This window comes from Gadus chalcogrammus, chromosome 20, assembly GCF_026213295.1.
Source record: "Gadus chalcogrammus isolate NIFS_2021 chromosome 20, NIFS_Gcha_1.0, whole genome shotgun sequence".
NCBI classification, from domain to species: domain Eukaryota; kingdom Metazoa; phylum Chordata; class Actinopteri; order Gadiformes; family Gadidae; genus Gadus; species Gadus chalcogrammus.
In genome coordinates, this window is record NC_079431.1 from 3,776,658 (window position 1) to 3,804,629 (window position 27,972).

General features: G+C 50.3%; 1 protein-coding gene across 1 annotated transcript; it reads right to left on the reverse strand.

The window, feature by feature from the left end:
- Positions 1–80: 80 nt before the first annotated feature.
- Positions 81–27,843, reverse strand: LOC130373011 (activin receptor type-1-like). The gene is made up of 12 exons (XM_056579213.1): positions 27,364–27,843; positions 16,957–17,031; positions 15,388–15,669; positions 14,277–14,549; positions 13,193–13,459; positions 11,441–11,646; positions 8,386–8,485; positions 7,246–7,392; positions 4,591–4,866; positions 3,101–3,298; positions 1,751–1,881; positions 81–1,192 (listed from the first exon to the last, which is right to left on the reverse strand). Exons 2-12 carry the CDS (start codon positions 17,006–17,008, stop codon positions 1,058–1,060), a joined length of 2,067 nt encoding a protein of 688 aa, XP_056435188.1. The 5' UTR covers positions 17,009–17,031; positions 27,364–27,843; the 3' UTR covers positions 81–1,057.
- Positions 27,844–27,972: the final 129 nt, after the last annotated feature.

The window sequence follows — 27,972 nt, forward strand, 5'->3', positions numbered from 1 at the left end:
GTGAGAATTGTCAGTTGGATAGAGACACAGCTGTTGGCTGTTCTTGTAAACAGCATCAAAACAAAAGAGACCAATCAATGATTACAATCTTTCTGTTTAATTAATAGAAATCACTATTTGATATAAAATATTAAAGAAATTAAAAAAAAAAGGCTGACGTTTGACTTCAATGACTCCGACAATGCACCCATTAAGACAACAATGCACGCATTAAGACACAGCATCACAGGCTTATACTGCTCCTGGGGGAATGAGTCCCAGCATCAACTAGCTTACATCGTATTTGTTCTTTTAGCATTCTTCTCTTTAAAGCCTGATAAAAATAAAGAAACACAGAATATGTAGAGAAGGTATTAATGTCAAAGTGTAGGGCGGAGTTTCCGTGACTTTCCGGTACATTTGGGTTGAGAACCTCTTGTGATGATTCGTTATGACCTCTGGTAACTAATGTTACAGGATCAGTGAATCCCTTAGGCTAAACCGAGAGAGTAACCAGAGTTGTAAACTACCACTTCTGATCTGGCATGTTGAGCACTTTCCATCAGAAGAGCAAAAAAATAGAACTCCCCATTGCGAATAAATTATGCCAAGACGTACCATTGCAATGACAGAAATAAAGAGGTATTGCTAATTACTACATCTTCCAATTTGTGCTTCAAAATGAATAACGCGTTAAAGAATTTCTGTTGTTCTAAACTGAAACTAGAACACTCCAAATCCCCGGCAGCAGTGTCTCGTTCTCCTTCCTCTTCCTCTTCTTCTTCTCTGAATACTTTACACCAGCAGTGAAGCCTCAATGTCTCTCCTATGATTACAGCTCACGGTCTGATCTCCCAAGATGCAACGGCGGTCTCGGAGAAGCCCTGTGGGCCATCTCTCGGATTCCAAAATGTCCCCCCTTCTTGTCGAGCTTGTGTTTCCTTTACAAAATAAATACAGTGTGCCACTATAAGGGCACCGGGCTGGATCCTCCGGTCTCGATGCGACCAGCTCCCAGGTCTGGACGTCTCGATGCAGGGCCCCCGAGGGGGCTCCCCTCTCCCCCCATCGCGGCCCCTCAGATGTCCGTTTTGATTTTGTCCAGCGAGTTGTCGATCTTTGTCAGAGTCTTTTTGATGCGCAGCGCCGTCAGCCTGGCCGAAGGGTTCTGGTACCAGCACTCCTTCATGAGCTTAGCCATGGACGATAGGGTCTGGGGAGACACAGGGGCCACAGTTAGGTCATCATGAAGCCGCCCACTACCTGCTTCTTCACCACCCCACTGCCCACCAGTGCCTTCCCTCTGTGACTTTAGCTTTGACGTCTTTATTTACGTGAGCCTCATAGCGTAATTGCCGTAGTCATATTTTGGCCATATTGTGATACCTAACCTAACTCTACTCTCGTAACTCTGCTGATTCACTGTGTCTCATTGGCTATATCCTAAGCCAGTCAGAGTGCTTTTTTTACATTCCATAATCACTATCTGCCTATGTCATCTATTTGACTCAGGCATTTTCGAACCTAAATACAACATGAACCTTAAAATATGACCTGGGCATTATGCTATTAGGCTAACGTTATGACAAAACGAATCATTAAGTCATTACATTGGTCACTTTAAGTATAAAATGTTTACCAAGTCATTGCTTCGGGGACCCGAGGTGAATGATTTCTTTACTGCTTCATTAAATGCAATGTCTTCTCTACCAATCTGTCCTTACACCACAACGTTGGACCTGCTTAAATACAAATGTACATCTGGACTCACAGGGTCTGAGAACCATCTGTTGGGGATGTTGGGCCTTTGTTGGTCCACACACACCACCTTCTTCATGTCGTCGAAGCTGGGGTCGCTTGGGACCACGTCGTGGAAAGGAGGCTTGTATTCTTCCACGATGCCTGGAGGTGGAGAAAGCAAGAACAGCAACACACCTTTGAGCTCCTGGGGGGAACATGACATGACATATAGGGTAGAAAACCCATTTCTACCCCTTACCAATACCCCTCCCCCTTTTTTTGAAGGGATAAGGGGAAGGGATAAGGGGTAGAAATGGGATTGGGCCATAGTAACATCATGACTGCTGATAAGGTCTACTTCAAAGTCAACTTTAGCTTTTATTCATCCGTTCAATCAAATGAAACGTTTTTTTTGCCTGACTGTAAGCTAATGATAAGCTCAGCCACTGAGCTGAGGTGAGAAAGTACAACCAATCTGCTGCTCACATCACCACTAAGGGACAGGCGTGCTTATCAGAAGGCCAACATCTAGATTAAGACACTTTGTTGTGCTGTTAAGAAATGTGAGTCATGTGATCAAAGAACGGTGTGTGATTGGACAGTCAAGGCCACGTCACTTACAGAGTCTCTCGTTATCGATTGACCCATTGATGCATTCAAGGAAACTGGTAATGCTGTTAACTTAACCGCCCTACGCCTCAAGCCTTTCGATCTTTCTACGTACCGCATGTTGCCTTTTTTTAAGTGAGCCGTAATTCCCACTCAAATAAATCGATGGTCGCACAAATAATGGAGTTTGACTGGGTGAAATGATACATTAAAACCCTCAAACATCGTTTGTAACAGTTATGACCAAAGACTAATCTCTTCCAGTCTGTCCTGTGCACCATTGATACGATCGTTCAAACAGCAGACGAACAGAGTGAGAACTAGGGATGCACCGAATATTCGGCCACCGAACATGTTCGCCCGAAAATGGCCCAAAACATCATGTACGGTTTCGGCCGAAGGAGTAAAAAGGCCGAAAATAATACACCGAGCATTTTTTATTTTGGATAAAAAAATAAAAAAATGTTTTACTCATTTATTTAAAGGAACATTCTTCTTAAATTCTTGCTATAAGGTCTGCTGGAATGTTAGAAAACGTTCAGCATTAAATAAATATTAAAATTAATTAAATTAAAATGAATGAAAAACAGCAAAGCCACATTCGGTATTCGGTTTCGGTTTCGGCCAAGACTTTTCATTTCGGTGCATCCCTACTGAGAACTGTGTGTGAGTGCGTGCACCGAAATATTTATGCATATACTGTGTCTGTGAGCTGACAGTGATAACATATTGCGGGTGCGTGCGTGCGTGTGTGCGCGTGCGACCCACTGACCGTTGCTGACGGTGCGCCGGGCCACCTCCCACAGCACCAGACCCAGGGCCCAGATGTCCACCCGCTTGTAGGACTCGAAGCAGTCCGTCTGCACCGAGTCGTCCAGCACCTCGGGAGCCATGTAGCGCTTGGTGCCCACCTTGGGGTTGTTGCCCACGTCCAGCTCGTTGGTGTCCTGGAAGTGCATCACCGCCAGGCCTGGGGGGGGGGGGGGGGACATTTTAAATGTTCAATAAGCTGTCAAGTATTTTCTCTTAACTCAAAACCTGGAAAGGAGGATTTTCGGTCAAACCTTGATTTGTGCGGTGCACCAACGAAAGCGTCTCTGTAGTAACAGGTAGGTCCTCCAAGACATTAACCAGAGTAGAACGAAGGTTTGAGGGGAGGATGCTTTTAAAATTCTGTCTGACGGAAAGATAAGCAGCTGGGTTTTGGCCCTGAGAGGCTCCCCCTGCCTTTGAACTTCTTCCATTTTCTTCCCAACAACAACAACACCACCACCACCACCAACCAACCCCCATCGCCCCCCCCCCCCCCTAACAGAGCAACCAATCTCCCTGTTCCGATCAAAACAACAATAACCTTGATTTCCCTGTAAACCAGAACATGTTGACACACGAGAGAATGAGAGAGAGAGCGAGAGAGAGGGAAGGCTTCGCCAGAACAGCCAATTAAAATGCCCAAACCCTCCCCTGCCCAGGTTAGATCCGGATGCTGGATTGGATTATTTATTAACAGCACAAAGAACATTGGCAGTCCGACGGCAGCGGGCTGAAGTGGCTCTTAATGTGTTTTTAGTTAGCGAAGCGGCAGCACTGCTACTCTCTCTAATGACAGAGACGACGACATTGATTAATAACAGACCGGCTGGCAGTGTCTCAATGAGTCTGACTGCACCCCCCCCCCCCCCCCCCAACCCCCCAACCTGACGCCATCACACAGGAACATCTGACTAAAACAAGTGGAGAAACACAAACGGGGCCAAGAAAAGCCCGGGGAAACAGCGCCCACGGCATCAACACTTAGACCTTTATCATGTTCCATTTGCCGTGATTATAATGACAATATCCATTGTCAGAATCACGGCCCTAAATGTTATATTCTGTGAGTTATTTTCATATGCTCTCTTTTGTACTCTTGTTTTCGTTTCTTGTTTGTCACAAACCGTGGTTTGGCCATCGGCAGATTTGTCCTTGTTAACGACCGTTTTTTCCTGCATACAAAGGAGGTGTTATGGCAGCATGTGGCACAGGAGGTAGAGAGGGTAGGCGGGTAACCGGAAGGTTTGCTAGTTCGATCCCCTAGCACCTCCTAGCTGAGCGTCGAGATGTCCCCGAGCAAGGCACACATAACTGCTGTCGCCTTGCGTGGTTGACACCGCCGACAGCGTGAACGGGTGAATGTGGGGCAACATTGTAATGCTCTTTGAACGGCCACGGGTTAGAAAAGCGCTGCATAGACGCAGTCGTTTCGCCGTTCTAGACACTCACCAAGGTCGGCGATGCAGCACTGCCCCGTCTTGTTCACCAGGATGTTCTTGCTCTTCAGATCACGGTGGGCGATGGCCGACTTGCCCTGCGTGCCGAAGATCTCCACGTGGAGGTGGGCCAGGCCGCTGGCGATGGACAGCGCCATCCGCAGGCACCCGCCGGCGTCCAGCGTGCTGAGCTGCAGGTAGTCGTACAGCGAGCCCATCTCGTGGTAGTGGGTGATGAGCCACAGCTGGGTGCTGGAGTTCCTGGACGTCATGTCCGACGCGATAAAGCCTGAGGAGGAGGAGGAGGAGGAGGAGGAGGAGGAGGAGGAGGAGGAGGAGGAGGGGGCGTGAGTCTCGACTCGATGATGAAGATCAGTTTAAACTCTAAAAGGCAACCACACACCGGACCAACTGCCCGATTCGCGTCGGTAAATGGGCGTCGGGCTATTTAATCTGGCCGACTCGAACACCGACATGGGTGGTACACACCTACGGGATTACAGCCGACGCCGAACGTTCCGAAAACACGAAAACCGGAAGTAGCAGGTCCTCTTCTTCGATGAACGCCGACGTGGCCGATTTGAGCGACCACACCAAATAGACTCATGTCACCGACGCCGATTTTCTCACCGACGACGAGTTTCGGTCCGGTGTGGGCTTGCCTTAAAGGCTCTCTGGTTTATCGTCACCAGGTTGTGATTGGACGTCGTTCACGGTTTGAAAGGGGTGATATCACGCCACCAGTGGTGTGTGTGATTAGCCATTACACTGCCTTTCCCTGTGTCTTACAACATCACTAGTGGGCGTGTCCACCGAGATGTATGACGGATAGATCAGCAACATTTGCCGTAGTCCACTGGTTAGGGTAGTGGACTGATCTATCCAGCATACATCTAGGTGGAAACGGCCACTAGTGATGCAACTAGGGCACAGGGAGAGCATATTTTCAAACGGCTTCTTGTAATGGCTGATCACACTCACACTTGCCGTCATGATATCACCCCTTTAAAATCGATCCACTGAGGACATCACAAGTGGGAGTGGCCACCTATATGATTGGTAATTCGATCACCCCTCTGATGGACTGTACCAACAGGAGTATCTCTGTTGATACAGACCGCGGTAATGACTAAATTTGCCTCACACATGGTGGTAAAGTAGAGGCCCTTTAAAAATGGTATCGCAGCGAGAGGATGTCATTATTTATGAAGTCAAGCTGAGTCAATTGTGTTTGTGCAGCCCTTCATAACAGAGCCTCAAAGGGCTTGAAAAAGGTTCAATCATCTGCAATGATTAGTTTGATGTTTCCAAACTTCAGCTCTTTTAATGACTTAGGTCGACTCATCATGCATGCATCAAAGCTCACACATGCAATGACTGACTGACAGACAGACAGACAGACAGACAGACAGACAGACAGACAGACAGACAGACAGACAGACAGACAGACAGACAGACAGACAGACAGACAGACAGACAGACAGACAGACAGACAGACAGACAGACAGACAGACAGACAGACAGACAGACAGACAGACAGACAGACAGACAGACAGACAGACAGACAGACAGACAGACAGACAGACAGACAGACAGACAGACAGACAGACAGACAGACAGACAGACAGACAGACAGACAGACAGACAGACAGACAGACAGACAGACAGACAGACAGACAGACAGACAGACAGACAGACAGACAGACAGACAGACAGACAGACAGACAGACAGACAGACAGACAGACAGACAGACAGACAGACAGACAGACAGACAGACAGACAGACAGACAGACAGACAGACAGACAGACAGACAGACAGACAGACAGACAGACAGACAGACAGACAGACAGACAGACAGACAGACAGACAGACAGACAGACAGACAGACAGACAGACAGACAGACAGACAGACAGACAGACAGACAGACAGACAGACAGACAGACAGACAGACAGACAGACAGACAGACAGACAGACAGACAGACAGACAGACAGACAGACAGACAGACAGACAGACAGACAGACAGACAGACAGACAGACAGACAGACAGACAGACAGACAGACAGACAGACAGACAGACAGACAGACAGACAGACAGACAGACAGACAGACAGACAGACAGACAGACAGACAGACAGACAGACAGACAGACAGACAGACAGACAGACAGACAGACAGACAGACAGACAGACAGACAGACAGACAGACAGACAGACAGACAGACAGACAGACAGACAGACAGACAGACAGACAGACAGACAGACAGACAGACAGACAGACAGACAGACAGACAGACAGACAGACAGACAGACAGACAGACAGACAGACAGACAGACAGACAGACAGACAGACAGACAGACAGACAGACAGACAGACAGACAGACAGACAGACAGACAGACAGACAGACAGACAGACAGACAGACAGACAGACAGACAGACAGACAGACAGACAGACAGACAGACAGACAGACAGACAGACAGACAGACAGACAGACAGACAGACAGACAGACAGACAGACAGACAGACAGACAGACAGACAGACAGACAGACAGACAGACAGACAGACAGACAGACAGACAGACAGACAGACAGACAGACAGACAGACAGACAGACAGACAGACAGACAGACAGACAGACAGACAGACAGACAGACGTCTCCATACCCAGGATGTTCTCGTGCCGTAGCAGCACTGTGTTGTAGATCTCCGTCTCCCTGAACCAGGACTTCTCGTCCCTGGAGGAGAAGATCTTCACGGCGACGCTCTCGCCCTGCCACTGGCCACGCCACACCTCGCCGTAGCGCCCTTTACCTGCGGCCGGGAAACACACCACAAGCGTGAGCAACGGTTAGCGTAAGCGGACGTTACCGTTAGTGAACGTTCTAATTAGCGAGCGTTGCCGTTAGCCGTTGTAACCGTTAGTGAATATAACATCCTAATAGGTTCAATTCATAATCAAACTTTTCATGTACAACAACAATGAGTTTAAAATGACAGTTCTGTGGTTTGATTAGACGGGGGGGAAAAAAAGGCAAACAGCTGATGTTTTGGTAAAACTGTGCTTATTTATAATAGATTAAACAAGGTGTGGTCGCCATGGATACATGGATTCACTTACCACAGTATGAATTGCATGATACCCATGTTGTTTTCAACCACTCAGCTACTAAGGGCTGATTTTATTGGAACACGTTAGGTCATAAAAGATATTTTTAGCCTTGTTTTTTAACCAAATGTGAATCAACAGTGCAATTTCTTTTTTGTCACATGAGATAGACGAGCTGTCCTCGTAGATCACATGATGGTCTGCGAGACTAGGGAGTGCATCACGCTTGTAAATGGTTCCAAGCCCAGCAGACTAGTTGGCAACAGGCGGTATACCCAGAAAGCACTGGGAATCGTCTCTTCACAATAAAAGCCCCGTTAGTGAGGGAGTGCATCATGCTTACAAATGATTCTAAGCCCAGCAGATTAGTTGGCAACAGGTGGTCTACCGAAAAAAACACTGAGAAACATCTTTTCACAATAAAAGCCCTGTTAGTGAGGGAGTACATCATGCTTTAAATGATAATTTGCACAGCGGACTAGTTGGCAACAGGCGGTCTACCCAAAAAGCACTGGGAAACCTCTCTTCACAATAAAGGCCCCGTTAGTGAGGGAGTGCATCATGCTTTAAATGATTCTTTGCCCAGCGGACTAGTTAGCAACAGGCGGTCTACCCAAAAAGCACTGGGAAACGTCTCTTCACAATAAAAGCCCTGTTAGTGAGGGAGACGGAGGGAGCGAGGGGAGAGCGACACTCACCCACACACTCGTTCAGGGTGATCTGCCGAGCCACCGTCCTCTGCACCAGGAACGGGAGGCCGGAGCCGCTGCCAGACGTACACGAGTGGTCCAGCAGGTCCTGGGAAACACAAACACACACACACACAGTATGTTTATCACGGGCAGCTCACAAACTCACACAGTATGTTTATCACGGGCAGCTCAAACACACACGCACACAATATGTTTATCACTGTCAGCTCAAACACACACACACACATACACATGCCCACAATATGTTTATCACTGTCAGCTCACACACACACACACACACACACACACACACACACACTATGTTTATCACAGTAAGCTCACAAACAGACACACACGCACACAATATGTTTATCACTGTCAGCTCGGACACACACACACACACACACACACAATATGTTTATCAATGTCAGCAGACAAACAGACACACACAATATGTTTATCAATTTTGGTTCAAACACACAATATGTTTGTCAATGTCCACACACACACACACACACACACACACACACACACCCTAGAGTTGGGGAAAGAGCCATTTTTGGCGGGGTGGTGAAAGAATCGTTGCCTTACGTCCCCATGGCGAAATGTAATCAGGCTGCCTTTGATGTGGTATCCACTGGATTCACGGGGGGGGGGGGGCTTAGCATCTTGCTGTGTGTGTGTGTGTGTGTGTGTGTGTGTGTGTGTGTGTGTGTGTGTGTGTGTGTGTGTGTGTGTGTGTGTGTGTGTGTGTGTGTGTGTCTGTGTGTGTGTGTGCACTGAAAGGGTATAAACTTTAGTTTTTCGAATAGGCGTGTGTGCAAGTCTGTGTATGTATAATTATGTGTGTACATGTGTGTGTACGACTGCGTGCTTACATGTTTGTGTGCGCGTGTCTGTGTGTACGTGTGTGTCTGCGTGCGTCTGTGTGGGTACGTGTCTGTGTGTGTGAGTGTGTGTGTGTCGTGTGTGTATGTGTGAGTGTTTACGTGTCTGTGTGTGTACGTGTCCGTGTGTGCTCGCGTGTCTGCAACTGTGTTTGTTCGCGTGTCTGCAACTGTGTTTGTTCGCGTGTCTGCAACTGTGTGTGTGTGTGTGTGTGTGTGTGTGTGTGTGTGTGTGTGTGTGTGTGTGTGTGTGTGTGTGTGTGTGTGTGTGTGTGTGTGTGTGTGTGTGTGTGTGTGTGTGTGTGTGTGTGTGTGTGTACGTGTCCGTGTTTACATGTCTGTCTGTGTGTACGTGTGTTTGTGCGGCAGAGCTACACCGGAGGGTTTAGAGTGCCACCTGCTGTGATAACAACAGCAGTGCGGTCGCCTCCCCGGTGATGAAGGTGGGGGCATCGGGAGATCTGATCTAATCCCAGCGCCAGACTCCAAAACAGACGCAATGCTGCTAAGCCTTTTATTTTGATCTCCCAACCGCCACAAGGGGGCAGTACAGAGCCACTCTGACATTCAAGTCACGGAAAAAAACACACCAGGGAAAGACTGAACGTTATTTAGACAGGGAAGCCTGGTTTGACCCACTACATAGCAACTTATATTGTAAACATAATATATATGTTAACAACACCTTCTATAAAAGCCTGCAGATGTAAAGAGATGATATGAAAGACAATGATACCAAAGGAATGTGCTTCAGCAGCCATAGCAAAAACCAACGTTGAGTTACAACCCTCCTGCTTTGTTGAGGAGGTCCATCTGAGGAGCACTGGAGGATAGAGGCTGAATCCATCCTGGACCCATGGGCTCCAGACGGAGACCAGAAACGTATGGTTCAGTCACTTCCTGTGCTTTAACAGCCGCTCACCCCCAGTTTCTAATAACCCTCCCGGCGATGCAGAGCAGAGTTTAATTACGCCAACATTCAGTGGCTACACTTTCCCACTGCCAAGCATTTGGAGTAACCTTTGAAAATAACTTGAAATGAATCGAATGACAGCGACACCTCTCTCTCTCTCTCTCTCTCTCTCTCTCTCTCTCTCTCTCTCTCCTCTCCTCTCTTTCTCTCTCCTCTCTCTCTCTCTCTCTCTCCTCTCTCTCTCTCCTCTCTCTCTCTCTCTCTCTCTCTCTCTCTCTCTCTCTCTCTCTCTCTCTCTCTCTCTCTCTCTCTCTCTCTCTCTCTCTCTCTCGTCCTTTTTCCCTAACACACACCCACACACACGTTTGGTGTTTGCAGTTGGACAACTATCCATCACTCTGCATCAATAATCAATAGCTTGTAGTAGCACGGCAGTGCTACCAGTCATTCTACATCAATCATTACAAAGGGGGGGGGGGGCTAGCTAGAATCCAAGCAGACATTATATAATAAAGCTATGTGGTGTTATTTACAGAATACAAAACGACTAAAACAGAACGACCGAAGCAGACGACCGGAGCAGACGACTAAACCCGAGCGGCAGACGGCAAAATATTTTTCCGCCTGCGCTGCAGATTGCACCATGTTTGCTCTGAGCTTAATTATAGTGTATGCGTGTGCGTGTGCCTGTGTGTGTGTGTGTGTATGCGAGCCAGTAACTGTGCACGGCTGTCACACAGAGCCAACGTTAACCACAGGACTCCGCCTAAACTCCACGTCTGTTTACCAGACCTCGAAGAACACACTCTGGAGGGGAAATTCTTTCCCCTTTTGTACTGCAGTTAAGAATATACACAACGAGCAGCTAAATATCTCCGCTTCACATCGTTATGTGTGTGTGTGAAGTGTGTTAATGGTTCCAGAATCAAAACAATATTTAACAATGCATTTTTATGTTTTGACCAAAACAAGGTTTTGCTCAAAACAGTCATTTTCTTCGAACCACTCACTAATGCAACCCTCGAACACGCACAAAAGTTAACCGCTGAACAAAAACTCAACCAAACTAAACCCCTGCAGCACCAGAAAGCAGACACTGTCTTGCTTGGGAATGTGACCCGGCCTGTAGCCTGATGGCTTTAAGAGCATTTCCTCTGCTCCACTCTCCACAGTCCCCCATTGAGGACGTCCTTAGCAGCATAGCACCACGATCCAACCCATGAACCAGGACTAGTGTGTTCGGCCCCCCCCCCACACTCACCGCCAGGGTGCTCTCCCCCACGTTGGAGGCGATGAGGCCGTCGATGGTGCCGTACTCGGCGTCGCGCGCCGACAGCCTCTCCATCTGGTTGTGGTGGATCCGCCGGAACACCAGGATGGCGATGGTGGACAGGACGACCAGCACGATGACGGGCGCCACGATGACGATGGCCAGGGTGGTGACGCTGTAGCTCAGGGCCTCGTCGGCTGGGCGGGGGGGGGGGGGGGGGGCGGGTTCGAGGGGGAGGAGACAAGAGGAGAGGGAGGAGTTAAGTCGAGGGTTTGGGACTACAGGCTATAAAATTAGCACACACACAAGATAAACAATGTCATGATTCGTCCCTCGTTTGCTCCCTGGTCCTCCTCCCGCATGTGAGATGGGGAGGGATGGGATGGAGGGGGGGTGGGGTGGGATGGGAGGGGGGGGGGGGGGTGGAGGGGGGGAGGTCGCGTGGGATGGAGGGGGGAGAGGTGAGGGCGGACGAGGGGAGGCCGGCCACCCCGACCTGGGCCTGACTCAGCCATCACCTCGGTTGAAGTGGGGGCTGGGTTACCATGGAAACCAACTCCTTGCACCCCCCCCCCCCCCCCTCCTCCCCCCCCCCCCCCTCCTCCTCCTCCCTCCCTGCTCTGCAGTGGGCCACACAGGAAGCCGGCCGGTGTGCGGCGACGCCAAGCCAAACACGCAGCAGCCCTGCTCCCACTGAGGAGGGCGGAACATGCAGAGGTGGTGTGCGCAGGGCGCGCCCGCACGGGCACGCGTACACGGGCACCCGTGTCCACGGCGGAGGACACACACACACACACACACACACACTCGCGCACACGCCCACACACATGCACACACGCTCTCTCTCCAAACATTCCAGGGGAAAGTATGCATCCCACAGCGCAGACAGCATGTCTCCAACTCCTCTCTTTGCAGACTTCTCCTCCTGCTTCGCTTGCTGCACGTTATCTGCATCTCTCTGCCACATCAGTTCCCCTCTATAAAACGTCGCCTCCTCCATCACTTCCTCCCTGCAGTCGCACACGCACACACACACACACACACACACACACACACACACCTCCACCTCGTCGTCCTGAAGTGTCCCCATGAGGAGGAGGAGGAGGAGGCGGCCATGCGGACCATGACTAAACAATATTCTTCCTCCTCCTCCTCCTCCTCCTCCTCTCTCTCTGTGTGTGTGCCTACCACCTGCTGTGTGCCCAGCCACACATGTAACCCACGGCAACAGTGGCTGGCCAAGAAAGAAGACAATTTCATTGCAGAGGACTCGTCTCTTCCCCCCCCCCCCCCCCCCCCCCCCCCCCTTTTTAATCTAGAGGACAGGGGCCAGTAGATAGGGTAGCATCCCCCCAAGCCCCTGTCCCCCACCCCCGACTCTTCACTTTATCTACCCAGGGCAGAGCTCACCCCCAAGGCAGCAGAACCTGTCTGGGTTAGAAACTGTTTTGCGTATGTGCCTCCGACTTAACCACGGCTACTGGATACGACGGCGCGGTGCGAGCCACGGCCCAAATAAAAGACGGCGTGTCTGTGATAGTCTCCTGAATGGCGCACCTGCTCCATTTTGTGTGCGCGGGCATCTAGCCGGAGGGTGTGATGAAACCGCTCCGATACAGAAGAACGACAAAAAAATAAAACGAACGACACAAAAACGTGTTGATTGCGAGCAGCGGCGGCGGCGGCGGCGGCGGCGCCGGCGGCGGTGGCGGCGGCGGCGGCGGCGGCGGCGGCGGGCAGTACCTTGCACAGGAAGTGCCACGGTGATGTTCAGGTTACACAGGTGTCCATGGCAACACTCCACGATCTGGTCCCGGGAGGGCGGGGTCTTGCAGGTCATGGTGCTCTGCTCGTACACCTTGAAGCAGCCCTTCTGGGAGACGAGCGCGTCGCCGTTGAGGGCCAGGGAGGAGAAGCACTGGTGGCCCATGCAGCGCTCGCCCGTCACGCACGAGCTGCCCTGGCACACGCACGCGTGCTCCTCCCGCAGGGCGGGCTTCTGCTCCTCGGCTGGGGGACGAGGAGAGAGGAGACAGGGTCAGGGGAGGAGACAGGGTAGGAGAGGAGAGGAGACAGGGTCAGGGGTGGAGACAGGGAAGGAGAGAAGAGGAGAGGAGACACAGGTCAGGAGAGGAGACAGGGAAGGAGAGAAGAGGAGAGGAGACACAGGGAAAGAGAGGAGACACAGGGAAAGAGAAAGGACACAAGGAAGGAGATAGGACACAGGGTCAGGAGAGGAGACAGAAGTCAGGAGAGGAGACAGAAGTCAGGAGAGGAGACAGAAGTCAGGAGAGGAGACAGGGAAGGAGAGAAGAGGAGAAATGGGTCAAGAGAGCAGACACAGGTCAGGAGGGGAGACACAGGGAAGGAGATAGGCACAGAGACAGGAGAGGAGACATAGGTCAGGAGAGGAGAGGAGGCAGGAGAGGAGACAGAAGTTAGGAAAGGAAACAGAAGTCAGGAGAGGAGACAGAAGTCAGGAGAGGAGACAGAAGTCAGGAGAGGAGACAGAAGTCAGGAGGGAAGAGAACAGAACGGAACAGATCATAGCTGATAGACATCGAGTTCTATCTTGCCTCACTTCTTCCCATGATGGTAAGCCCTCCCTTGTGATCCAGATGTGTTATATAGATATGAACCCATACAGGAGATCGGATACATTCCCTTCATGTTCTCTCTTAGTCAGGGACTTTAAGAAAAGGAAAGTTGCACCAAGGTCCGTGTTGAAAGTCTATATGAATGAAAGGAGCCCAAAAGCTAAAACAGGCTAATTGACACAGCTAGCGTCTATGGGAGGCGTGTGAAGGAGCTGCCCGGCTAGGCTCACCTCTCCCAGAGTGCTGCACGCTGACGTTCCGGTTGCACAGGTGTCCCTGGCAGCACCTGATGACCTGCAGCGGGGAGGGGGGCGTGGCACAGCGGGCCCGCCCCTCCACGTCGTCCCGGAGGCAGCCCTTCCGTTGGACGGCCGAGCCGTCAATCAGCCGGAGGGAGGAGAAGCACTGCTGGCCCAGGCAGCGGGCGCCGGGCTCACAGGGCCCGCCCTCGCAGACGCACGACTGCTCCCGGAGGATCGGTCTGCCGGAGCGCGATTCGGCGTCTGGAGCGGAGGGAACCCGGAGACGGGGTGGATCCATTACACACACATCGTTATGGGGGCATTCAATTAAATGGCTTTCAGTCAGCCGGGAGAACATCACAGACGGAGGGAGAGAGAGGGAGAGATAAATAGAGAGAGGGAGACAGAGAGACAGAGTGGGAGGGAGACAGAGATAGAAACAGATAAGGGGAGAGAGACAGACAGAGAGAGAGAGAGACAGAGACAGAGAGAGAGAGAGAGAGAGAGAGAGAGAGAGAGAGAGAGAGAGAGAGAGAGAGAGAGATAAAGAGAGAGGGATAGGGAGATAGACAGAGAGAGAGACACAGAGGGACCGAGAGAGAGAGACACACACACAGAGAAAGTGAGAGAGACAGAGAGCGAGACACACAGAGAGACAGAGACAGATAGAGCCTCAAAGAGAGATAAGGAGAGAGACAGAGAGAGAGAGACAGAGCCACAGAGAGACTATTTATGGGTATGACTCCCACCAATAAAGGAGGCAATAATTTACTCCTATAAAAAAAATGTGAACACACTCAGAAATCCAATGAATAACTAATAATAAATCATCAGATACCAATAGGCCCAACGGCCCATTCAGAACCCTGGGGTTCCTCCAGACAGACAGACAGAGAGACATAGAAACAGACAGACAGACAGACAGACAGACATAGACACTGACAGACAGACAGACAGACAGACAGACAGACAGACAGACAGACAGACAGACAGACAGACAGACAGACAGACAGACAGACAGACAGACAGACAGACAGACAGACAGACAGACAGACAGACAGACAGACAGGCAGACAGACAGACAGACAGGGCAGCGTACCTGTGTCCTGCTGCTCCTCGCTGGTGTTCATGTTGCACAGCCGGCCCCGGCAGCAGTCCAGCACCCGGCCCGGGGTGGGCGGAGCCTCACAGTCCGCCGCCGTCACCGCCGCCGCCACTGCCGAAGGCTCCGCCCCCACCGCCGCCACGCAGCCCCTCTGCCGGGCCGCCGTATCGTTGACGGTCGTCAGGGAGACGAAGCAGAGCTGGGCGAGGCAGCGCTCGCCGGGGTCGCATGCCGCGCCGTCGCAGACGCACTCGTCCTCCGGCGCCACGCCCTCGTCTGGGGAGAGACAGACAGGCAGAGAGACAGTCAGAGAGAGAGAGAGAGAGAGAGAGAGAGAGAGACAGACAGACAGGCAGAGAGAGACAGGCAGAGAAAGAAAGACAGGCAGAGAGACAGGCAGAGAGAGATAGACAGACAGGCAGAGAGAGACACGCAGAGAAAGACAGTCGGAGAGAGACAGATAGGCAGAGAGAGAGGGAGAGACAGACAGAAAGAGAGAGAGAAAGACAGAAAGAGAGAGAGAGACAGAAAGAGAGAGAGAGACAGAAAGAGAGAGAGAGAGACAGACAGACAGACAAAGAGCGAGACAGAGAGAGAGAGACAGATAGACAGACACCAACAGAGAGACAGACAGACACACGGAGGGAGACAGAGAGAGAATAGGAAACATATGTTTAACTGAAGAGTCGATGCAGTCAACAACTTGTTCCGTCGGGACACGAGGACTAACGTGAACAAAACAGCATTTTGATGCTAAAGTCACTTTAATCATTAAAACCACAGCTGGCTGCTTGTTTATCCCCCCCACGACCATATGCTGAGTGATATGCATAATGGAGGGGGGCGGAGGGGGGGATTATTTAAAAAAAAAAAGTGTCTCGCCAGACGATTTTGGTGCAAAAGCCACTCCGCAACCCCCCACCCCCCACGTAGCACGGTGCGAGCACGCCCCCGCCGTCGGAGAGACAACCGACGATGAGACAGAGACAGACTGGAGAGGGGGGGGGGGGGGGGGGGCGATGAGTGGGACGGGATAACCATAGAGCCCTGTTGAGTGTCACTATAAGGAGGGACACGACAAGAGAGACAGGGGACGGGACGGACAGGGGACGGGACGGACGGGGGACAGGAGACAGGACAGACAGAGGACAGGACAGACAGGGGACAGGACAGACAGGGGACAGGACAGACAGGGGACAGGACAGAGGACAGACAGGGGACAGGACAGGAGGGACAGGAGACAGGACAGACAGGGGACAGGGAACAAGACAGACAGGAGACAGGACAGACAGGGGACAAGACAGACAGGGGACACGACAAGAGAGACAGGGGACAGGACAGACAGAGGACAGGACAGACGGGGGAGAGGACAGACGGGGACAGGAGAAAGGACAGACGGGGGACAGGACAGACAGGAGAAAGGACAGACGGGGACAGGACAGACGGGGACAGGACAGACAGAGGACAGGACAGACAGAGGACAGGACAGACGGGGGACAGGAGAAAGGACAAATGGGGGACAGGACAGACGGGGCAGGGACAGACAGGAGACAGGTAGCTCACCTTCCAGGCTACAGGGCGGGAGGAGGACCAGGACGAAGAACAGGAGGAACATTTCCGTTTTGGGTCACTGCAGATCTGGAGGAGGGAAGCAGAGGTCATCGTCATGACACGTTGTTATACTTTTCATGTTCTTTAAGTTTGAAGGGGGAAAAAAAACCTCCTTACAAGACCAAAAGAAGACTGAACTTGGATTACATAAACCAACAGAAAGGTTTTTAGCTACATGAAGGTATACAGTATTTGCCACACAGGATAAAAAGTTAGCAGTAGGAATAATGCAGAGTGCTAGGGCCAGACACACTGTTTGCTAACGCTAGCAATCCACTAGTGTTAGCCAAAGCTATTTTACACACGCACGCACACGCACATGCACACACACACACAAACAGTGAGACAGCATGAGAGAGAGAGAGAGAGAGATAGACCTTTCCGTATTTTCAGAAAGAAAAAGAGTCAACAGCAAGTTAAAAATGTTCAGTTAAAGTGGTTCTCATGCCTTCCTGTTGTCCTGGCAACAAGACGTTGAGCTTTGAGTGGCAAGCAATGGGGAGACTGGTGCTCTAGGATTGGCTGCCTCTATGACTGAGTGCCTGTGTGTGCGTGCGTGCGTGCGTGCGTGTGTGTGTGTGCGAGAGGGACAGGCACAGGACATGAGGAGGAGGAGGAGGAGGAGGAGGAGGAGGAGGAGGAGGAGGAGGAGGAGGAGGAGGAGGAGGAGGAGGAGTATAGAGGTGCACAGAGCCCAGCAGGGAGGCTGTATGTGGGCGTTCGGCAGCGGCACCAGGAGCCCTCCTAATCCCCGGTTCGTTAATGCGTCTGCGGGCGCGTCATCACAGAGAACATGCATCTCTGTGGGCTTGTTTACCGCCGTGGGGGACAGAGGCTGCTTTGAGCACGAAGCACGCTCCTTCTGAAGCCCTGCGTTTCATACACATCGTGTAGGAGTAGGAGTAGAGCGTGTGTGTGTGTCTCTGTGTGTGTGTGTGTGTCTCTGTGTGTGTCTCTCTGTGTGTGTGTGTGTGTGTGTGTGTGTCTCTGTCTGTGTGTCTCTGTCTGTGTGTCTGTGTATCTGTGTGTGTGTGTCTGTGTGTGTGTGTGTGTGTGTGTGTGTGTGTGTGTGTGTGTGTGTGTGTGTGTGTGTGTGTGTGTGTGTGTGTGTGTGTGTGTGTGTGTGTGTGTGTGTGTGTGTGTGTGTGTGTGTGTGTGTGTGTGTGTGTGTGGAGCTGCACGCCCCCCTTAATGCCGTGCTTAACTCAGAGCCCAGATCTTGGCAGTGAGGGAGTGCGTGCGCGTGTGCACAACCGCCGCTATGCCCCCGGTGACCCAACCCTACGTGAGCATGCCCTCGTGCCCCAGTGTGTGTGGGGGTTAGTGGGTGCATGTGTGTGTGTGTTAGTGTGTGCGTGTGCGTCAGAGGGTCCCCCTGAGCCTTTGTACCAGACATGAATGATTAAGAGATGTGATGTTAGCAATAGCCCAGACGACACACACACACACACACACACACACACACACACACACAGATAATCAGGAGCTCTGTCTGCTCCCTTCGGCTTGGGGGGGGGGGGGGGGGGGGATAAGGGGTAGACGGGGATCAGGGGGGAGAAGGGGAGAGGCGCGAGGATGTGGGGTACTTTCGGGTTAAAGCCAGAGGACCCCCCCACCCCCGCCCCCCAAGGGGTCTACCAGGTGGTCCTTGGTCGGTCAAGCAGGCAGCTATCTTAAAATCGAACGGGAGCCAGACGAGAGCCTGGGAATGACCTCAGTCTCAACTCCACTTTCAGGTGGAACTTTTCTCAAGAGCTACTATCAATAAGAAAAATAAAACCACTCTGGGAGCTCACGTGCTGCTTTAATGAGACATTGAGAGGGTAGTGGAGCGAATGTGTGGCGTGTCTCCCAGCTGCAGAGGACAGACAGCAGTGCGACGGCGTTGTTGAGAGCTCACATCTGCAAGGCCGATGATATAAGCTGAGCGTGTGCGCGTGCGTGCGTGCGTGCGTGCGTGCGTGCGCCTGTGGCTCTTCATCACTGCATATTGTATTCTCTGTCGGCGCTCTGCAGCAGAGTCGACATCCTGCCAGGGTTAGCCTCTTCCCCGTCCATCTCCCCCCTGTCGTACCCAGTGACATAGCATCATCTAACCAGTGATATGTACCATCTAGCCAGTGACATAGTATCCTCCAACCAGTGACATAGTATCATCTAGCCAGTGACATAGTACCATCTAACCAGTGACATAGTATCATCTAACCAGTGCTATAGTACCACCTACCCAGTGATGCGGAACCATCGAGCCAGTGATGTAGTAACATCTATCCAGTGCTGTAGTACTACCTAGCCAGTGATATAGTATCATCTAACCAGTGACATAATACCACCTACCCAGTGATATGTATCATCTTACCAGTGCTAAAGTACTACCTAGCCAGTAATATAGTACTACCTTGCTATTGATATAGTATCATCTAGCCAGTGCTATAGTACCATCGGCCAAGGGCTTTAGTAATAAAACGTAGGTAACATAGTACTATAGCAATGTAGTACTCCTATGAAATAGCACTCCGGTGACAAAGTACTCTAGTGATACATCATTCCCACAATAGAAGCCCAATCTGACAAGACGTATAAGGTGAATTAATCATTTGTGAATTATTTATCAAACGTGAAAAATCTGCTTCCAACTTGAATTCATGTAACCAGTTTTAATTTCTCTCTCTCTCTCTGGCTCTCTGTTTTGATATTTAAAAAGGACCATTTAATTTGAAACAATGGCTAAGAGTGCCCCATTGTCACTGTTAACAACGACACACTAACCTTTTTCATACAAATATTATAACTGTCAATGCCACATCGACGACCTACCGAGGAACACAAATTGTGTTAACAAACTTTCAGAGTGTTTAAAAGGATAAAGGGTGGGGGAGAGGGTGACTCATCCTACATTATAACCCCCCCCCCCCCCCCCCAATTTGATGAGGTCATATCTCTTCTCAGACTCCAAAATCCCACTCGGGCGTGTGGGTGTGGGTGTGGGTGGTGTTTGGACCCCCTTGACGATCTCATCAGAAGCTGAGCGGTGCTTAAAATGATTATACGGGAGCAATTAAAAACGCTACTCAAATACGGTGATGGCTACATTTGCACCCCCCCCCCCCCCCCCCCCCCCGATTAGACACAATCGCTCGAGCACAGCTGACAAAACCCAAACACAGAGTGTCTGAGTGTTCTATTAGAACTATGAATCAACCTCTTTGAGCAGCTTCACACGAGTCCTGTCCTCCCCACAGTCTTCAGCGTTTCTTAGCTTTCTATTTTAAAAAGGTGACATTTGTCGAACAAACGGAGCATGAAAATTGAGTTGAAGCCAAGGGAGACTGCTGCTCTCTCCACCTCTTTGGTTACTCTTATTTGTATTCAGGTCAGTGAGAGGGAGGAGGAGGAGGATGAGGAGGAGGAAGAAGGCGAAGAGGAGGAGGAGGAGGAGGAGGAGGAGGAGGAGAAAGGCGAAGAGGAGGAGGAGTTTTGTCTGACGGACGGCGTGGCGTGGCGTGCTGCACGGTGCGGGGGGGAAGGGGGGGGGGGGGGGGTTGGCGGGGGTGTGAGGGAGGCTGGAGGCCCAGCAGGAATCGCTGACTCATCATCACAGTGGCGAGGAGGCAGATGAGGCTGAATGTGTGTCTGAGCTGGCAGCAGCCTGGCACCATTACCGCGGCGCAAATAGCCCTCACGGAGGGGCCGCAGTGTGCCGTGATACTAGGGCAATGCGGCTGTCTGCCTGGCTGTCCCCGTTTCGGGTCCCCGACGCGGGGCCCGTTCCCTGGCCCCGGGACCAGGGGGGGTTGGGCAGATGGCTCTGCTCCGAGGTGGGGGTGACGCGGAGAGCCCCGGGCGATGCTCGTCCTCCGCGGCCAGCACGGCTCCGATCGCACACCGAGCCTCAACCCTTTCAGCGGCGCTCGCCGCCTGCCCGGAGTCGCCGGGGACTTTTAGAATACTGAGCAAGAGAAATGCCTGAGTAAAGCATATGCCCTTGATGCTAACGAGCCGGAGAGACGGAGAGAGAGCACCGAAGCCGAAGCCAAAGATTAATAAATACAGCCGTTATAATGTGAGTTATGCAATAGTGCTTCATTCATTTGAGAGTGAGACCACGATAGTTTAGAGATGAGGGGAAAGTACTGCACCTAAAATAACAGTTGGAAAAATATAAACCACCCTAAATAATGCAATACTACTTCCTCAATAAAGGGAGTGAAACCACAGCTTTTGAGGGATTTAAATGATTCTTGTGATTTGGTCAAACATTTATGATCCACCACATCGTATCAAGTCTCACACTAGACTGTTGGATGCCAAGTCGTGTTTGTGCGCCTCTAGTAGAATTGAGTGTGTTTGTTTACAAGCCAATACCAATTCAAGATGGTTCCTTCTTACTTTGTGGGGAACGTACCATTTTGAATGTGTCCTCATGGGTGAATTAAACAGTGAACCCTAGTAACAACCAAACTTGTTTTGCTGCAAGTTATTAAGTCTGCTAATAATAAGTATGTAAAGATTGTAATAATACCATCTCCATCTACTTTAGCACCATTTAAAGTCAGTTTAACACCTCAATATGCTAGAGTACACCTTGGTGAATGACTTGTATAAGTACCGGTAAGCAAATATGCAATATATATACTTGCTAATGCTTACTATGTGTAAATATATTAAAGTGCCACGTTTCCATTCCGTCGATTCTGTGGACTCTGAGTTTTTGGGTTAATGCATTTATTAAGATAGAGAGAAACCGGTATCCTCAATGAATGTGAGAAAGGTTTTTTATCCCTGAGGAAAATTATTTTACATGCGAGGATGACATAAAAAAAACAGAGCATTGTGCCGTGAGAATGATATGGGTGTTATACAGGTTTTTGACAAAACGTTTTATCACTCTCACCAGGACACCGACGGCACCATAGAGAATATTCAGCGTCCTGAGAGGGATTTTGGGCAAAAAAGACCGCATTGCAGTCGACCCAGCCTTGAGAAGATAAAAGCATGGCGAAGCTGATTTGCATTATAAAGATTTTTTATTATTTAAATGAAACCGTGCTGAAAAAAAACGGGCTGTCCGAATTCTCGTACGGCAAAGCCCAACTCCAAGAGCTGTGTAGGCGAAGGGTGAGCACAGCGTCCTGGCTAATAAACGAGAAAGCAACCCCATCAGGCACCTCTGATTTGTTGCAGTTTAATTGTATGCAAGATGCCTCCAGGCCACTGTGTTTAGCAGGACAGATAAGGGTAGAGGAGCTGGGGTTGGGATGAACAGGCACCATCAGCATAACAATGAAATCACTGCTAACCTGTAGTAATGGTTTGGCCGAAGGAGGGGTTGGGCGTGGGGGGATACTCTTCTTTAAAACTAAACAGAGTTTTTATATTGTGAACACAACCCTGATTCGGCTTCAAATACTAGAACTTGAATAAGTACACACTCATACTTGTGGACACTAGTGGACCGTCAGCTCCAACACAGCTTCAGCTTCAGCTCCCAGAACCATCCTGGCTGGATCTCAGCACACATGGGCTCTCCGACATGCCTTGCACGAGGAATGCTCTCAAATGCTAATACCCCCTCTTCCTGTTTAATGTTCCCCACTCTTCTATGTACCCCTAATGCACTCTACCTACACAGTCCCCACCCAGGGTTTTATTCTAGCATACTATCTTTTTTTTTGTTTTTTATAAAAAAATATATACGGGACTTAACATTCATGACGATGATGAAACTGAGAAATATCCTAGCTAGTTGCATTGCCAGAATGTACTGCAAGGGAAGAAGGATTATCACAAGAGGGTTTCATCGGTCAAAGTAAATTGGGGCACCATGACTCTTAGACATCCATTGTCTTGGCAGCCATTACAACACTCAAAACAGCCTGTTTATTCACTGTCTTTATGGCCTTCTGCTCTGTTTGCTGTCTGAGAGGAATGAACAAACACTCTTTCTTTTCCCCGAATGGGCCCTTGACCAAAGTCCACCATGCTAGCATCATCAACGACCGTGCAACCATCTCTAGGCAACTTCCTCCCTCCCACACGGATCATTGCTCTGATGCAGGAGCATGCATCCCCGATTCACCGAGTGATGCCCTTCATGCCGTTTCCAATGACCTGATGGTAATGGTAGTATCGGCCGAAGCAGCGGGAACCATTCTCAGACAGTTTGCGACCAACAGTTTAGGGGTCTCTGGCCACACGGTCCTTAGCAGGCTCGAGACAGCCGGGACATCCGCCTGCCAACGGGGCCTTTATGGCCCCGGGTTCGCTTTCCCGGCCTTTCTTTAGTGGAAGCAGCCAAGCGGTAGTTCCCACCAACTTGAATGATGGGGAACAAAGCAATATAGAAGGTAGCAAGAAAGTTAAAACATAAAATGAAGCCATTAAAAGACCGAAGTGGTCTCAGAGATGCACGTCTTTAACCTGATGGAAAAGTCAGGGCATCATAGCCATGGGAATATCAAACATGTCCCCGTCGATGGGACCCTCAGAGAGGATTTTATGATTACTAATTCAATGCACAAGCAATCCACCAAGGGGTATCACAGGGGTCATTGTTCAATTGAATCCAAACTAACTCCCCCGAAGAGCTAGGGCTGGGAGATAAGACCAGAGCAATGAAGCGAGTTGATGGCTCTCGAAATGTGGATTGCTGAAAGTCTCCACGGCCATCTGGGTTAGAGAGAGAGAGAGAGAGAGATGAACAGTCTAGAGAACTACAGATCTTTGTGGTGTGTGTGTGTGTGTGTGTGTGTGTGTGTGTGTGTGTGTGTGTGTGTGTGTGTGTGTGTGTGTGTGTGTGTGTGTGTGTGTGTGTGTGTGTGTGTGTGTGTGTGTGGACAGCAGACTCCTGGCTCCTCTTCACCACCACATTTGAATCCAGAAGAGAGGAGAAATCCATAACCATGCCAAGACCCCAGCAGCCGACACAGTCCCTGGTTCCCCCCCTCCCCCCCTCCCCGAGCCCCAGCCCCACCCCCACCGTCCCACTTCCTGTCTCCTCCTGAAAATGCGGTCCCCACAAAGTCCAAGTCCTCCACTGAAAGTAGTTTGGTTACATAATGGCTTATAATTATTATAAAAGGGATTCAGTACTTTTTTGGAGGGGGGATTCGGTGCTCAGGGAAGAGGGGGGAGGGGGGTAGTACAAATAACATTGTCTGCACAGACTTTCCTCAAAGAACGAAAAGAGCTGGACCCGAACAATAAACCGCAGAAGAAGAATTCAAACGCCAAGCTGTGTTCCCATGTTCCGCTCTGCCTGGTCCGGGCCCAGGACCATGGCTTAATCCAAACACACAGACTTCTGACAAGTCCAGACACACACACACACACACACACACACACACTGGGGCCAGACAAACACGCAGACTGCAACGGCCCCGCGTCACATCTCCTCCAGGATGCCCAGAAGGCTCTGTAACACACACACACACACACACACACACACACACACACACACACACACACACACACACACACACACACACACACACACACACACACACACACACACACACACACACACACACACACACACACACACACTGGGGCCAGACAAACACGCAGACTGCAACGACCCCGCGTCACGTCTCCTCCAGGATGCCCAGAAGGCTCTGTAACACACACACACACACACACACACACACACACACACACACACACACACACACACACGCTAAAATAATCATACATTTTTCTTACGTCTCTCTCCCTCACCACTCTCACCCCCTCTCTCCCCCCTCTCCCCCCTCCAACACCACGACCTGAGCATTACACCTCGTGGAGTCAGGCCAAGGCCCAGATTCCTGCTGAGACTTGACGTCGTCCTGCCGTCTGGAGGGGGCCGGCTCCTTCTCTGGTTAATGACAGTGTGTAACCCGACTCCCGCACCGCGCCAAAACCAGCCCCCCCACCCCACCCCGACCCGCACCCGCACCCGCACCACCACCACCACCACCACCACCACGTCCCCCGGCCCCAGCACAACATGGCTGTCTGGGTCCGCTTCCTTCTCCTTCCCCTCTGCCATTGTTCCTGCCCAGAGAGTGCCAGCTGCTCGTGACAGCCAAATTACTGTGAGCAGAGAAATGATTGCTGTCAGAGGACTATTTCCCTCCCTTGCTCTCTCTCTCTCTCTCTCTCTCTCTCTCTCTCTCTCTCTCTCGCTCTCTCCCTTTCGCCCTCTCTCGCTCCCTCTCTGCGTCTCTGGCTTGCTTGCTTTCTCCCTCTCAGGCCTCTGTGGGCAGATTATACACTTTATGGTCCTCGGAAGAGCAGCTGCAGATTGGGTCCATCGGCAGGGCGGGCGGGGGGGGGGGGGGGGGGGGTTGCCAACAGAGACCTGATAGTGAACCGAGGGCTGTGGCAGAGAACCAACAATCCTTTGACTTGTGTCAAAACTCAAGTCCATTCAATCTATGTGGACCGGCCGGCTGTCCGGCACATGGCTGCTATGAGCCTTTGAGAGTGAAATGGTCGAATTAATGACCACCAAGATTATAATTCATGTGTTACCGCTTTTCCAACCACATGACAAGAGCAATGGATTTTAAATAATTTCAAAGAGATAACTTTGAAGAGAGAGTTAGTATTAGGAGAAAAGACACGCTGCGGTGATCAACGGGCCGTAGTCTGCCATGGGGTAAGAATGCATTGTTAGGCCTCATTTCTCTAAGGATCCCAGATAGACCGTCAGACATACGACTCTCTCATTCAGGCCCAAACAATGCCAGGCACAGAGGGGGGTTGGGCAGGATTAGGCTGGGCTAGACGGACGTGCTTCAGGTAAAATGAAGACCGGAGAGATCCACTGAGGGGGTACGGCTTTGAGATCTGTGTACTGTCCACTTTCCAAAAACCAGTAGTCCAGATAAAAGCTGAAGGAAACCAGAATGTCTCCTGAACCAGTTGGCTCCCAGTCCCAGCGACCGGGCAGATCTCTGTTAATCTATACAAATCAGTTCAATTGTCCAGATAACATCAGCTCAGGTGACGCAATTTCTGTGACATTTTACAACAACAAGATTGCTACTTTTACAATTTCTGAAATGCGGATACATTGAAGGTATCCTTTCAGACGAGAACACCTAGGAGGGAGAACAGGTTATACATATATATATAGTAAACACAACTTTTGTGTGTGTGTGTGTGTGTGTGTGTGTGTGTGTGTGTGTGTGTGTGTGTGTGTGTGTGTGTGTGTGTGTGTGTGTGTGTGTGTGTGTGTGTGTGTGTGTGTGTGTGTGTGTGTGTGTGTGTGTGAGATAGATTCAGCTTGACTTAGAAACTTTTTAGTGAACAGAAATAACTACTTTCATAGAAACATTGAACAGCCCACCCCCATCACGCACGCACACGTGGACACACACATGCACCCACACGCACGGTGCTGCTGCTCTCAGACTGGCGCCGTATGAAGTCTGCAGTCTCTCACCCTCTGCCGGGTTTACTTTAGATTTGCTCCACAATCTTATCGCAGTTCTAGACTTATTTCCTGTGGCAGCTTGTTCGGTCTCCTACAGATACGTCCAAAACGCATCCCATACACAATAATGTGTAGGGTAGGCTGGGTTCAGCTTGTATGACTGCTTGAACACGGGAATTGTATCTTGCTTAATCTTACTATGATCAATCAATTTTCTACTAATCAATGCGATCACCAAAGTCGTTAATTATGCATGTACCCTCCTCCCCTTTCAGGCCGACAGGGTCCATTGTAATGCTTATAGCTCAGCATGGGATAATGAATACACACGACCAAGCAAAGACGACCCTCCTAACAGCATTTGAATGACAAAAGACTGTAAGAAAGTAGCAAGTAGTTGCAATAGTGTCTTCAACCCCAAGCAGAAAGAAGGGGGTGAAACACAGCAAGACAGCGCAGATTGGCGCAAAATAAGAGACAATGTCAACACACCGAAGCATCAATGTATAAAATCACCGACATCGGGTCCGATGTTATTGAACAGTCGTCTTTCATAAACGATGGTATTTGAGGGATATTGTATTTAGAAGAGGCACTGTATTGAGCAGGGACACTGTATCTGGAAGGCAAGTAAGGGGTCTACACGCTTTTCTTAAAAACAAAAAGCCTAGAGGTTATGTACGCGTTTAGTTTGGATCAACATAGTGGGCTACTATGACATTATAAAACCACGATATGGAATAGCTTGACTCTCAAAACATGATTTGTAAGAACATACACATAGATTAGAGGGAATCTTCTTGGAAGACACACAGGAATCTGGAAGCTTAGCGCGGAGCACAAACAAGCCGCTGCAGAAAGTCGTCTCTTTCCATATCGCTCATGCAAAGAGAAGCCAGCTTTAAGACGTTGTATTTGTACGGAAGGAAACAACTCACCTTATTTATAATGATTCGAAAGTGACCGGTGAAGCAGTCCGGTGTAAACTCCAAGCTACTCTCCCATCTCCCGAGGACCCAGCGACAACACGGCGTTTGTTATGAAGTGTAGAGAACAGAGTCGGCGGCGAGCCAACATTATCCGTCCTCCGTTCGGTATAACGTGGCAAGTTCGCTCGAAATTCAGAGCTACGCGGTGAATAAGTGGACTACTGGAACTTTACATGAGTCCCATGAGTGATCGCTGAAGTTTTCTTCCCGCATATGCGCACCAAATCGGAACTGCCTGCTGGTTCTAAACTGCGGTCCGACGCAGAGCCTGGATCCGTAGACTGCAGGAGGAAGTTACCTTGGAACTCCTCCGTGTAATTAGAGGACCATTACACATCATTTCCCCTGCGGGTCCTTAGCGCGGCCACTAGAGCCCGCCAGATCCAGCTCTGGGTTCTAGACCAGACCGTATGAAATATAGGTATTGGATTAAAGACAATATGTCCAAGGTTTTTTTAAATAAAAATGTATAAAAAATACCTTTGTCCTGTCAATTTTAGCTATTTATTTGCAGGCTATGGCACACCAAATAATTGTGTAAGTACAAATTGAAATACA